This window comes from Telopea speciosissima, chromosome 5 (genome assembly GCF_018873765.1).
Source record: "Telopea speciosissima isolate NSW1024214 ecotype Mountain lineage chromosome 5, Tspe_v1, whole genome shotgun sequence".
NCBI lineage: Eukaryota > Viridiplantae > Streptophyta > Magnoliopsida > Proteales > Proteaceae > Telopea > Telopea speciosissima.
In genome coordinates this window covers 50,999,830-51,015,154 of record NC_057920.1, presented here as the reverse complement: position 1 = coordinate 51,015,154, position 15,325 = coordinate 50,999,830, and the positions used below count along the sequence as shown (strand labels likewise).

At 40.7% G+C, this 15,325-nt stretch overlaps 1 protein-coding gene across 1 annotated transcript in view; it reads right to left on the bottom strand.

Annotated features, from left to right (window-relative positions):
• The window catches only part of LOC122661436 (glycine--tRNA ligase, chloroplastic/mitochondrial 2), a 190,029-nt gene that overhangs the window by 130,725 nt on the left and 43,979 nt on the right, over window positions 1-15,325 (bottom strand). Inside the window, exons 12-16 of the mRNA XM_043856817.1 lie at window positions 8,396-8,522; window positions 6,652-6,735; window positions 5,812-5,898; window positions 5,565-5,666; window positions 4,065-4,128 (exon numbers count right to left, since the gene is read on the bottom strand). Of these exons, the coding sequence (XP_043712752.1) occupies window positions 4,065-4,128; window positions 5,565-5,666; window positions 5,812-5,898; window positions 6,652-6,735; window positions 8,396-8,522 (464 nt within the window). The remainder of the gene's footprint in view (window positions 1-4,064; window positions 4,129-5,564; window positions 5,667-5,811; window positions 5,899-6,651; window positions 6,736-8,395; window positions 8,523-15,325) is intronic.

Sequence of the window (15,325 nt, the reverse complement as noted above, 5' to 3'; positions counted from 1 at the left end):
CATCCAGTCATAGTTCACCGGCTGCTCAAAGCTGAATCCGTCGCCTTCAACAATGGAAATGGATGAGGGAGGAGGGAAATCAGCAGAAATATCTATACAAATACGAGCATACGAGAGCCTGTCCCTCTTTAAGGTGCGAGCGTCAAAATATAGCAGGAAGCCAACGACCGAGCCTATACGGTTGTGGCACTCTTGGCTCCAGTAGTGCAAGGTGAGACCGGAGAGGGTGATACATAAGGGAATAGTATTGAGGTCGACCTTGTGGAGCTGAATAAAGGGAGTCCATTGGCGGAGGAAGATCGATTTTGAACCAACCATCCAAGGGGCTCCAGCAAGGGCACAAGCTTTAACTTCTTCGGAGAAGAACTTGAAGATAAAAACTTCATTATCAAGGAGGAATAAGTCCAAAGCCCCAAGAGCTTTGCATTGCTTGGTGAGGGAAGCTTTGACAACGTTGAAAGCAAGTCTGGAGCCAAGGAAGTGGCTGACGAGGCAGGCTTGCCATTTGGTGATTTCTGGAGATAATAGGTTATTGGGGCATTGGGCGAAGAGAGAGCCATTATTAGAGGAGAGCTTAACATAATGGAGGGAAGTATCAGAGGAAATAGGTTGACGAGAGAAGAGGGAGGACAGAGACTTTGGATCAGCGGGAGCAGCAGAGGGAGTGAAGATGGAGGCGGTGATGGAGTCGTGGTTGGTGGTGAAGCTGGTGCAGGCGATGGTGGAGTCAGGAATGGTGGTGGTGGAGTAGGGGCTGGTGGTGGCAGTAGTGATGGTGGTGGCTGAGATGGTGGGAAAGGCAGAGGATATGGAGGGGAGGGAGGTGGTCGGAGGATTAGTAGAACTCATACTAATCCTGCTGCTCCATTTGCTTATTTTAGTTGCTGTTTTTTCGTAAATGTTCTACCTTATGTAGAAAAAGGCATTATTTATGTAACCGTTTTGTGGTTTTTTTAGTTATATTGCTGATGTGACTGTGTACGGCTTGTATAGGAATCTCTAGAGGGACAAAAAATGCTTACTTGAAGTTTTTCACTTCTTTCAATTGTTCCATAGCATGGTTTGGACTCAATTTCATGCCACTAATCAGATCCTTCATAGTGACAATGGTAAGGAATATACGGAGGGCCCATTTCAATCCTATCTTGCCACCCATGGGATTATCCATCAAACAAGTTGTGTTGACACTCTTGCTTAAAATGGTGTGGTTGAACGCAAGAATTGTCATCTCTTGGAGGTCGCTCACTCTCTCACGTTTGAGATGCATCTTTTGGGGTGGTTGAATCAGATCATGACACGTGGTATCAAAGTCATGTCGTTGTTACCATGGATGTGATTTTCCATGAGACAGCTGCATAATACTCTTCGGCACCTCTTCAGAGGGAGAATTCTACGCTTGGGGAAGAAGTGCCTCTTGTTTTCCCTCTTGACAGTTCCCCATCTCTGCCTCTGACGAATTCACCTACTGAGCAGCTACCTTCTGTCCAGGGGGAGACACAGGATACTGGGAACCCAAATCTGCAGGTTTATGTTTAGGGACCTCATGATCAGCAAATAGATACCACCACCAATGCGCCTACTCTACCTAGCCAATCGCCATCCTCTGATCCAGGACCTACTCCGTCTGGTAACTTTCTCCTTCCTAGTATTGCTGTCCGGAAAGAAAAACGGACCAGTACACAACACCCTATTGTCAGGTTCTTTCTTATAAGTCCCTCTCTCCTTCCTATCGTGCTTTTGTGTCTTCCTTGTCCTCTATTTCTATTCCTCAAAATTGGCAGGAGACACTTGCAGATCCACGGTGGAAAGCACTTATAGTTGAGGAGATGCAAACACTTGGGAAAAATGACACATGGGATATGGTGTCTTCCTCCAAATAAGAAAACTGTGAGTTGCAAGTGGGTTTTCACAATGAAGCAAAAAACGGATGGCATAGTGGATAGATACAAAACCAGGCTCGTTGCCAAAGGCTTTACCCAAACCTATAGGATTGATTATCAAGAGACGTTTGCTCCAATCGCCAAGATGAACACTATTCGAGTAATCCTTTCATGTGCGATCAACCTGGGCTGGGAATTGCAACAACTCAATGTTACGGACACATTTGTTAATGGAGAGCTCGAGGAGGAGGTATATATGGAGATTCGTCCTAGTTTTTCATGTCAGAAAACTCCGGGAAAGTTTGCAAATTTAAATGCACTATAAATGGGATGAAACAGTCCCCTCGTGCTTGGTTTGGCAGATACCATAAAGCTATGGTGTTTGGCAGCTATACTCAAAGCAATGCGGATCATACGTTATTTATCAAGCAATCCGGTAATAAGATTGCTCTTCTCATTATATATGTTGCCAACACTGTAGTTTCTAGGAATGATACGGAGGAAATATCTCGTCTAAAGGCCTACTTGGAAAGAGATTTGAGATTAAAGATTTGGGCAAACTACGCTACTTTCTTGGTATTGAAGTTGCTTGCTCCACCAGAGCCATTTTTCTCTCTCAACGGAAGTATACACTTGACCTCCTATCCGAGATAGGGATGCTAGGTTATCGACCTTCAGATACTCCTATCGAAGCTAATACTCATCTCTCCAGCAAGGATGGTGAACCGGTTGATAAGAGGATGATATCAGCGGCTGGCTTGGAGTTCAATTTATTTGTCCCATAACCGGCCAGACATTGCCGATGCAGTAAGTCCGGTTAGTCAATATATGCATGATCCTTAGCCTGCACACTTGGAAGCTGTTTTCTGTATCCTGCGTTATTTAAAGTCCGCTCCTAGAAAAAGGAGTTCTCTTTGCACCTCAAGATCAGTTGCGAGTTAAGGCCTTTACAAATGCGGATTGTGCTGGTTGCCCTGATGACAAGCGGTCTATGACTAGATATGGTACATTTGTGGGGGGAATTGATTTACTTGGGGAAGCAAGAAACAAGTTGTGGTTGCCAGGTCTAGTGTTGAAGGGAGTTCCGAGCTATGGCCCATGGTATTTGCGAGTTAGTTACTTGGAGAAGCAAGAAACAAGTTGTGGTTGCCAGGTTTAGTGCTGAAGGGAGTTCCGAGCTATGGCCCATGGTATTTGCGAGTTAGTGTGGCTCCACAGTCTTCTGAATGGCTTGGGTGTACTTGTGACTCTTCCAATGATGCTCTATTGTGATAGTAAATCTGCCATTAGCATTGTGCATAGCATAGTTCAACATGATCAGACGAAGTATGTGGAGATTGATCGTCACTTCATTAAGGAGAAATTGGATCAAGGCCTTATTTGTGTTCCTTTTGTTAAGTCTAGAGATCAATTAGCTGATGTCTTTACTAAGGGTCTAAGTAGTAAGGTTTTTCATCCAATTGTGTGCAAGTTGGGCATGTGTGACATCCATGCACCAACTTGAGGGGGAGTGTTGTAATATGGGTATAAGGGTAATTCTGTCCTATGAAGGCATTCTTGTACTTGTACTCATTCTCATTCATTATGAATAAAGACTGGCTACTGTTCAATATGACAAGCCAACTATTCCATTAACCATCAGTGATTTTAAGAGATGTATTGTATCATATCATATCGAAGAGGAACAACATACGCTAAAGAAACGTATGCAAATTGTCAAGAAACAAATGAATGTGCATAGGATACATATAAAATACAGTTTTGAAGCATAAAACATCTTATTATGCTATGTATATATTAGTTTGATGCAAGGATTTGAGTTGTTTTAACCTAATCTACTAATGCATAACAACAAAAAAAAAGATTTGGTCCCAAGAGAGAGAGAGACACTATTATTTGAAATAATTTTCAGCTCACTAGTCACATCTCATTATATTCCAACACCAGAAAAAAGACCCATTTACAAGGTTAAGAGGCACGTAGAAACTAGTTTCAGATGAACTATATAACAAGATATTATAACGGGCACAGGCATTATGGCTTTTAGCATTTGCACATCAGAATACAGGATAAGCATACCAATAGATACAGAAACTGCCATAGTAATGAAGCAATCCTCGCCAAAACAAATGATTAAATAAAAATAGAAAAGTCCTAGATACAAGTGCATCTACACTAACTTACCATCCGCTTTATTATACAAAGATTGTAAAGGTACACTGTATCGTCGACAAAAACCCTCAGCAGCCTGATAAAAGATGAGAAATTGACAAAGGAAAGCCAATTAAAACTTAATCCCAGATTCAAAACTCTTCATAAGTCATATACCAAGACTTAACATATAGAAAATTTTTCCAGTCATCAGAACCCTTAACTGGAACATCATTTAAGAAAAAATATTAACATTCACTGTTGCACAATTTAAATGTCGTTCAGCATACTTGTCCCCCAAAAACGAAATTAAATACAGAACACTACAGGTTCTAAAAGCATAGTTCTTAATCTAGGTCGAAACCGAAACCTTGAGTTGAAACTAGTTCGTACCAAATTTCGACCATATTTCATACATTTCGGTAGTTTCAACCAGTTTCAATCAGCCCATGACATGTCGGCAAACAGGAACCACAGATTTACAAATCTCATTAACCACAGAATTTAGTGAGCGGCGCCAAATCTTTCTATGGATTGCTTCTTTCGCCTCTTTTGCCGTCAAAGTGCCTACGGTGCCCCTCTTCTATTATCTGCTTCTTGGGCTGGCAATGAACCTACTATCCGATTAACCGAAGCATTTGCCATTTTACTTCTCCCTTATCTGATCGATCAAGAATTCCTGGCCTCTCTGCTCTCTCGACCCCTACTCTAATCAAAATACTAAAGGCCCCTACTGAAGATTCAAAAGGCAAGCACTGAAATGAGAAAGGCTTGTAGACTAATGGCGCAGCAAAGAAAATGGATGCGCTAACACGCAACGGCTTTCGTGCGTCGCGCTCAAGCATGCGAAGAAAGCCGGACCATGCTCCCGCACAACAGCTTTCGCGCTAACAGCAATCAAACTACTGTGCGTGCTAACCAGAAAATACCAGGTTTCGGTCGAAACCTGGGAAATCTCGGTTTCACCTAGGGTCAAAACCGGCCTTGAAACTGAGAATTAGAACCTTCTAAAAGACCCCTCTCACATTGAAAGTGGAAAAACAAATACTAGAAACCGGGGGGGAAAAAAAGTAAGGAAAAGACAAACACTACCGGTAAATACAAAATTTTTTTTAAAAAAAATTCTCCTATTGATTGGTATTAGGAATTATACTATAAACAGTATTTAGAAGATGGTGCTGGGACAACACAACTTCTGGGAACATGTTCAGGGCTTTCAAATGCTTTCATAGCCTTGAGTGGCGAATCAATTCTGAAGTCAGTTGCCTGAATCAGTTCTCAAATGCATTTCAAGGCAGCGGGGGGAGAAGCTGATCCCGGGATGCATGGACTATCTATTAGTTGGTTTCTGGCTCCTGGATTGCAAGGGTAGTCAATTGAATCATGCCTGGGAAGAAGCAACTCCCTTACCATCTTCTAAATACTGTTGAAATTATAATTCGTAATACCAATCAATAGAAGAAACTTTTTTTATTTAACAAGACAAATTTCAGTAACAACAGAATGAAGAACTGCTAGAAATCAGGACAAGACCTTGGTAGGATTCCCTTGATGATCAAATGCCTTAGCAACAGGAGGTCCCCGAACCTCAATTTCGTTCTCCAGCTGCTTAGAACAAAGCTTGTCAACAAGAACCTGCAAATGTGAGATACAACCATATAAGCACTAACCAGTGTAGTATTTAAATCCCCAAATGCAAGTAATGTCTCGAAAAATAAAAAACGCAACTAAATATGAGGACAAACAAAAGAACTAAGTTTTGATCCATTAAAACAGATACCACAAGTCTGCGTGGTGTACCACATGCAAATATTTCATCGTGGTTCAACCTTTGCCTTTCTAGTAACTCCATGATTAAGCCTTTAATCTGCAGCAACCAACAAAGCATTGTCATACGATTGCAGTCAGAGATTCTACTCTTATCGTTAAGCAGATAAATTGTTTTAAACCGATATGCATCCTAGCTTCCCCCCCCCCCCAAAAAAAAATGACAGAAGTAGCATGCATTCAATAGAATTTCTAAGACAGCATGGACTGGATAATAAATATTCAAGTTTGTATATTATGGTAGATTGAGAAAAACATATGTACAGCAGATAGAAAACCTTAAAGGAAACCAGAAGAAAAAGAGTGCAACAGCAATAAAGCTATTGAAATTAATGATCAATAAATTTCAAAGATGGCAGCTCCTTTAGATTTACAGTCAGAGCAGAATGAAAGTATTAGCAGTAATCAGTTCGCAAAAAATTGTATTTCTATGCAGGCTAAGGGCATTGGAGGTATATGAAGAGGATGCGGGAAAAGAGGGAAAACATAGGTGTGGGTGGCATCTCACTTTAATGGCTTAAGGTAGGTTGCCGATGGTGGCTTTCGAGGGTTGCCATGGTATCAGGGTTTTCATGTTGGATGAAGAGGTTTTCTCTTGAGTTCCTCATCAGAGTTCTCAGTCTTCTATTTGTAGTGATTTTCATTTTTTCCTCCTTTTCTGTTTTTCTAATCTTTTCTGCTTCCATGTTTGGAGCATGTCTTCCCTTGACTGAATATCTATAGTACAGTTACGAGTTCAATAAATTTAGCTTCCAATAAAAATTAGATGCTTCAAAGGAAAATAGAAGATTACCTGTTGGCTAGCATCAACTACATCTTGAGGTGGCATTTCTTCTGTACCAATTTCAAGAACAAACACCCTATCATCACCCTGCACCTGCTACAAAAAAATTAAAATATAACTTGCAAATGGCTAATTGCCTTGCTATTTTAGAACTCTAAATCTAGCTGGTTTGGCAATTTTCCCAGAATGTACTGCCAGGATGTTCCCGAAATGTTCTGTGCAAGTTGCCAAACCAGCCCTCACTATCTAGAATTTAAGGAAGATTTTTTCTGATGTCAGGACTAGAACCAGAGATCGGAAATCCAGAATAAAGGTGCTTGCTAACTTTGCCACAGTTCAAGCACGGGAATTAAGTTGGCAAGCTATGTCACAAACATTGCAAAGAAAAGACAGCCAGAAACACATTCTTAAGCTGTGAAACAGCTAGTTCTATGAGGAATTATTATTGAAGTCTGTTCAGTTGGGACTACTCTCTCTTCCCCATATTTTTTCACAGTTGAAAGGCTCCAATGTATGGATTACGCTTCCCCATGCTGCCATTGTGGAGACTGGAGAGACCATTATAGTAGGCTATTTGAGAAAACCTCTCTACAAAAAACAACTCACCAATCTGCATGCTACTATTTGGAACATTTGGGCATAAGGAATCATAGGCGAGAACAAAGGTATGGATGTCCCCTACTTATGTCACCTGATCGAAGAATCCCTTATGAATTGGGTCGGCAAAAAAGATTGTTTTTTGGGATTGATAGACACAGCTTTGGGAATGATTAGTCCTCGTTGATCTGAGATGGATCATAAATTTTCATTTATATGTATCCTGTTGTTTATTTTGGTGAAGGCCCTGCTACAATTTCTCTGCCAGTTTTTTTTCTTTTTTTTTTTAAATAATTAATATTTTGTTTATGACAACAGAATAGTAGGACATAATAATATAATACAATCCTGCGCAAAGGACCCTATCTCAAAGAGCTAATTCATTACAAAATCAAAATATTTCTCACAGCTAGTACAATTCATAAAAAATATCTTCTTCAAATAAAACTCTTGGTTGTATAAAACTGCAAGTTCTTGCATTGCCAGTTCATCCAGCAGTTTCATACGGCACTTCTTGCAATATATTTGAAAACAATATCCAGCTGGGAAGAGAGATGCCGAACGGGCCTTATAAGTTGAGCATATTGCCAAGGTTAAGCCACCTTATTTGCTGAATAGTTTTTAAAGAACTTACATTTTGACCATACTAGTACGTGTAATCCCATACAGCAATAAATATAAACTATTCTTCTAACCAACAGAAAAAAAAAAAAAAAAAAAAAATTAGCAGCTTCACCTTCTACTTGAACTACTTCTAGTTGTCACTTTTATGAACATATTGCATCCTGAAAATTCTGGCACATTATTTTCATAATGCTACTTTACCGTTCCAAACATGCCTTTATTCTGAAATTAACAATTATGATCATATACTAGGTTAGGACTTTCATGATACAGATTTTAATAAAAACCATAGATCCTTTGTTCGGGGGACAAAATCTTTATTGGTGACTATGCAATCAGTCATTACTGAATGACAAATTGGAGGTTAAATAATGAACAATGTCAGACTTCAAAACCGATTACACAAGAGATCAACAAAAATCATAGTAAATAGGTTGGTTTCCAGGAATTTATCAAGCAGCTAAAACAGGAAAACATATTAATTTAAAAAATAAATAAATACAGACAAGTCCCACCAGATGCAAAAGCCAACCTTTTTCAATGCTGTTTCAAGAAGCTCTTTGGGACAAATAAGATGCTTTTGTTCAGATATAACGCCTAGTGGGTGCCCAAGTGATTCTCGTGTCTTTACCCAAAGTTGCGCACATTGGCGAGCTAAACTGAACATGAGACAAACTAAAGCACATTATATGAATAGTTCATATATAACTAGTCAATATCTAATATCACACATACATGTCTTTCTTCCACAACATAAACCAATCATTCGTGTCTTCGCTAGAGCAGTGGGTGCTGTAGCAAAACTGATTGCAAAAGAGGGTAAATCTACCTTCTGGGGAGGTCCGTTTGATATCCGAAAACTGCTCAGCAACATTCGTACCGATGGGCAATGTTGGGGTAAACCAGAAAAGTTTGAGTAGAGTGATGCAGATCAAAACCTGAAGAAGAAGCGGCCAAAACACTGTTCATGTTACTGTTCACATGAACAGTGTCACATCCCCTTATTTTTGGCTTGGTGAGAATATTCCTTGAAAATTTGTGGGGGCAGATTAGTCTTTAAGTATTAGTTATTCAAGTCCTTAAGTGAAGGGCAATTTTGTCATTCTTCTAAAGCTAATAAGTTGAACTGATGGGGACCACAAGCTGGAGATTTCGGCTGCAACAATTAAGTCATCCAAGTGGGTCCAACAAGGAGATTTGAAGACTAAAGAAGATTTAAAAGATTTTATAATGTTTCTATTTTCATTTCAGTCCTAGTTAGAGTAGTTTCTAATCCTTAAGATTGAGTCAATAAGTTGGTTTCTATTTCAGTCTTTTCTTGGGAAGCAAGAATTGCTTCTATTTATTTGTAAGGCTGATATAGCCATCCCCACGATTTTAGTAAGTGAATGAAACTTTTGCTTTGAAGCATGAATATTCTCTTGTCCATGTGAGTGACTTGAAAGGCTGGAGGCCGAGCCAAAACTCTAGGGCTGAGAGAGCCTGGCTGGTGAGAGCCGAATCTCTTTATCCCTTTTCTTTTCTTCTCCTATCTTCTCTTCTTACCCCACTCCATTCCCTTAACCTGTTGCTTCCCTGAGATTGCTGCAAGTGCTGTGAAGACCTCTGGAAGATCAGAATCAAGTCCTAATCAAGATCAGAACTGTTGCTGCTGCATCAATTCTAAGGGAGACTTTGAATGTCCTGCGGCTCTACTGTTCTGCCAGATTCTGCTGCAGATTTCAAGCTTGGATATCTCCCCAACCAGCCACTGAAATCAATTGAGATTTGGAGGGCTGAATCACATCATCAAAGGCTACATTCAATCCCAATTTTGGCCTATTCTGCTGGCTGGATTGTTCTACATCACTTACCTTCTAATTCTGAGTTTTACCTTCTATTTTCAAGACCAACTCAGATCTCCACTTCTGACCATCAGAATTGGACGAAATTTGGAGCACAAGACCTACTCAGCCCAGGCTCCATTCGACCTAAGTTTGACACTGTTCTACAGGCTGGTTTGATCTCTACCTCCTAAGTTACTAATTCTGGTTTTATTGCAATTATGAGGTTCTGCTGCAACCTGTCCACAATCCTACTGTAGAGTGGTTCTTGGCTGAACCCCTTTCTACATTATTGAGCCAGATATAATTGTTCGCTAGCAAGCGTCCTGTAGTAAGAGGAGCAGTTATGAACCCTGTAGACTATCCCCATGGGGGTGGTGAAGGGAGGGCCCCAATTGGTAGAAAAAACCCCACAACCCATTGGAGTTATCCTGCGCTTGGAAGAAGTAGAAAAAGGAATAAATATAGTGATAGTTTGATTCTTTGTTTTGATGCTTTGCCTGTGTCTTGGATGTTGTTAGTGTCGGGAGTTATGGGTGTTCCTTTGTGGTAAGGGCTGCAAGGGGTTTTTTTTAAGAAACTTCTTCCATCTTTCATCAATAGTTGCATACTCATGTGTCATACAGTTTTTGTGGGGTTATTTCATTATTATTTCAGAGTCCTAGTCTATTTCAGACTCTCCAATAGCAGGTTGATTGGAGGACTTTGAAGTCTGTTTCGATTTTGTTTTGCGTTTCCTTTTCCTTTTCCTTTTCTGGTCAGGATCAACTTTAGTATTTCCCAAGTCAAGCATGTTTGGATTTCACAATTATTATAAATAGATGTAAAGGCCTCTGACCCTCTCCATGATTTAATTAATAGAGCAGTTCATATTTTCTGAAATTATGCTGCTGTGGATTCAATGGTGTACTTGGTGGATTACAGATTGAGCATAGGTGGATTCCTATCCTGATTATCCCTCTAATCTTTCTGTCTATCTCCCTACCAGAACCATAGGTTTGATCTGTTCACCTTCTAAATGCTGCAGCTACTCTGTTTCCTGTTAATTTTCAGAATTGCTATTGATATATGTTCCTGCTATATTCTGTTGAGTTGTGTTCAGATCAATGTTCAAGGTTTCAGTTTCGAGCCTAGTTTCGACCAGGCTCAAAACCAAAATATTTCGTGAACCATAAAATTTGGGTCTAAACCTGTATAAGGTTTGGTTGCAGGTTTAGATGAATTGTTTTGAAGCCCAAATGGCCAAATTAGGTCCTGAAACTTCTACAAAACCCTATTTTAGGCCCTCTAAACATAGAGGAGCCCTTATATTGTAGAAAGAGAACACCCAAAATGGTAATTTGACTTTGGAATCTAGGTTGGTAGTATACACTACACGCTACCGTATACATTCTCTGTATGGCCTATTCCATACAAAATTTAGCACTAGAATACACATAATTCAAATAAAACAACTAAAATATGTATTAGGAATGAATAAATATAAAATTATAAACCATTTCATAATTATCAAGTGTTATATACATGGTTCATTACAAAGAATTAAAGATATGGGAGTAAACAATACAAGCAAGTCATCCCTCTATCATCCTAGATTCCTAGTACCACATCAAATTCCAGGCAGGATCAAAACCACTAGTAGATTGTTGTTGTTGCCAAAGCAAGTTATCCTCTGACAGTATCACAAATGCTAGCCATGTCATAGTATGCCAGAAGAAACGCTCGAAGTCCTCCACAGCAGCCCTATAAATGGCATCGTCAACATACTGGAGGTACCCTAGCCTAGGGTATAGATCTCTGAGCCGTGAAGAACTCAATTGAGAGCAACTGTAACTAGATGGTGGATGTGGAGCTGGCATCAGCATGTATGGTTGAGGGTAGGGAAGAAGATGATGTTGTCCATAAATGACAACCCACCGTGTGGCTGACCCTCAAACTCAGAGGGTAATGAAAAAAAGGAGTTATACTGCAGTAAGCCACCATACTCAATGTAGTCAAGACACGGGATCGGTCCTCTCGTGGAATAGTATGGTGCATGCCATTGCCCATGTACAATACTCTCCTTCAGACTCAGGCCTCTAAGAGTACTAGTCAAGCTCATAACATTGATATCCATGCTATCATCCTCCTCATTTGGTCTAAATCGGAGGCACGAACCTCTCAAGTAGTCTACGCATGTGGGAGCATGTGCACCATGGTCAGCATCTTGAGTGGCATGATCGAATTGACTCTTGCTTGTAATCAGATGGGCTCCGGCTCCGACTCTGACTCCGCCTGGTAGTACTCCTCACAGAGGGGATGCCAATCTATCACCCCCATCACCATCATCATCATCACAACCATCATCAGACGGGGACAGTGTGCAAGTGTGGCCACTCAAATGCGAGCAGTCAGTGTCCTCATCACCATCCCTACCAAGCTGAGACTAACAGTTGGGGTGTGTATGAATGAACTCGCCCCTCTTGAGATGCCATAAACTCGTCAACATCAGCACCCATTTCACTAGCAATCTCGGGCTAAAGCCTACCCCCAGGCCGATCCATGACAGTGACACCTTAATCTCTCACCCACTCATAGAGGGGATCCTCCTCATCTAACTCCATCTAGAAGAAGTTGCTAAGCTGGATTGGTTCTTTATCACTTTCCATACCCATGTGTATGTGTTGCATATTCACTCCAAGGTTCAAGAACTCGGTTTTGGTACAGGTTTCAGCCAGCCAAAAAAAACGAGTTGGGCCAAGAGCTCGAAGAGTTGGTGTAATTTTTTTTTTTTTTTTTTTTTTTTTTTTAACTCGAAGGCTGGTTTCGATGGGTTTTAGACCTAGTTTGGACCTGAAACTTAGTACTCAGCCTATTTTAGGCCATTTAAACAGAAAGGCATTATTAGATTTTGCAAAAACCAAGTCCAAATAGGAGTTTCACTTCGGACCATAGGTTGGTAGGTGACTACGTACTAATAGGCCATATTCTACACATAATTTAGTAATTGAAAGCAATCAAATCATACAATTAATATACAACAACCTAAACAAACATTACAAATGTAAAAGTGTAAAATACATCAATCTTAACATATTACATATATCTCTATCATAAACCACCATCGAAAATCCTCAAAAATCAGGTCAAATGCATACTTCTCTGTCGAGTTCACCAAGATAATCGAGTTTTAGTTCTGGAGAGATCTCCACTGTCTTGGTCGAGATATGTACATTATAAAGATAAGTTTGGTCCAAATCACGGTCGAACCAAAATTTTGAACCGAGATCTCGACCGAGTTGGGGTAATATTTCATTTCGCCTCAAGTCTTATCTCGCATTTTTCAAAAAGAGAGATATTACCGAGATCTCGACGAGTTCTTGAACTATGTTATGTGATAGTGGCATAGTGCACACATATGATACACCAACTTCTCCAATCGTGGGTGACCAAATCGGTTCCTCAAGTTAGGTACATCACTCCAATATAATACCCACCATTCACCTGCATTAAAGTATTAACATTATTAATGTTAAGTGACTGTACTTGGTACAAACGTATATGAATTGAACGGAGACAAATAATGCAGTGGGCCTACCAAGAGTTGGGGTTTCTCGACCAAGACTTCGTGGCTACCCAACTAAAAGTCCCAAGTGCCACCCTGAAGTTCTTTATCCATACTCATTTCAAACATTGGTAATCTGCCTTTTAATACCAAATCGAGTAATTACATTCCTTATAAATCCTCAACAAACTACAAGTCATACCTCATTATTGCACATTGACTGCATAGTTGGATTTGGCTTGTACTTGGTCACCACATCTTTCACTGCATGTCTGCACCTATCAGTGATTGTTCCATCCTAAGTCGACGATTGTATTGATACTTGGGATTAAGATAATAAACTGAGGGCGATATAAACTATAAAGAACTTATCAATGCTTATGAAGATGTAAAATAGAACGTAAATTGACTTGGGTAGCTTAAAACAAAAAGATAAAACTCACCAACCCTATGAAGTGGATGCATCAAGTGCTTCTCTCAACTATCCTCAACCATCTTCAGGTACGACCTACCACCATATGTAATTGCTGGTTGGACATGGTCCTTCATCATTTCAATGGCTGCATACAGATGTAGCAAGGTAGGCTTTATCTCAGAGTCGACCATCTTCAATACCTTTACCACTAGCTCAATTAAAAACAACCTTTTCAAGTCCTGCCAGAACTGGTAACTAGATATGGTCGCCTGTGTTGCCCTACCCTATGGCGAGCCCGACTCCCTTCAACTAAGCCAATCGTGTAATGCAAACACCAACCTTAGACCAACCATCTTCGCCTCAAAGCTCTTCAAGGCAATATAGTTGGTAATGAATTGAGTAATGCCAGGCCTCACCAAATCTCCACCACACTTGTCCCTCAGTGTCTATAAAGAATGCCCATGGTTGTAGACAAATGGTGTCACTTGTCTTGCCCTCTCGACCACACCCTGTATCAAGGATCTCTTCCCCATGTCCTTTAGCATGAGGTCAATGTAGTAAGTTGTACATGGTATCCAAAATAGGTGGCACCTATTTATGTACATCAATTTTTCCCCAGCCTTTATAAAGTTGATACAATTGTCCGTCACCACTTGGACAGCATTCTGTACCCCCACCTCTTGTACCACATTCTTCAGCAACTTACATATATACTTTGCATCCTTCTTCTCCTTATACGCATCCACAGATTTCAGTCATGCCATCACAATAGATCATGAAGCTAATGATGGATTGTCTAGTGGGTCCAATCCAACCATCACACATCATATTCACCTCTATAAATAAACGTGCCCTCTGTCATTTAAGACAAACCAAAATCATTCTCCCATATCCTGGTCCTCATTCTCAACTTGGTATTAGACCCCAAAAACCCTATTTTTATTTTTTTTGTCACCAGTAGGGTCACCATCACAAGTTCTAGAGGCTCCAGCCTCTCTAGTCAAGCATGGTAGACTGAACATGCTCCAACGTATGTCGCACCACGCATGACCCACTAACCTTCATTTAACTCTGCTGATTACCAAATGTCGCACCACCACTACCATTGCTGCTTGCACCCTACCGTCGACCGCCTATCATTGAACTCACCAGCCACCCGTCGGGCCTCCTAGCCCACCATTGCCCATCCCTGGCACCACTAGCCTTATCAACCTTTGCCACGATCACCGCCTGGCCCATTCTCCCTTCTAACATTGCCTTATGGTTCCAACGGCCTCTCTACCATAGTCGCTTGACCGCAGGCCCCTGACCCGTTGCTTAGCATCTAGGCCCCTGTCGAGTTGCCGCCTGGCCCACCAGGCCACTGCCAACCTGCCGCCTACCGCTCACAGCAAGGGTTCCCGCCTGCCCTTGTTGCCCCTCACTTGCCTTCTGTTAGGCCCAGACGATTTCTACTAAGCCCCTGGCCCCATGGTTTAAAGTATTGGTATCAGGTATCGTATCGGAAGGGCTATTTTAAAAGACATATCATATCATATAAGAAATACGGTAAAGATATGCATGGGAATGGTAAAGGTATACATGGACATACACTTTTGGAACAAAAAACAATATAACTAAACAATATATAACATGTATCATGCATAAACACTAAAATGGAGAACTACGTATAATGAGACA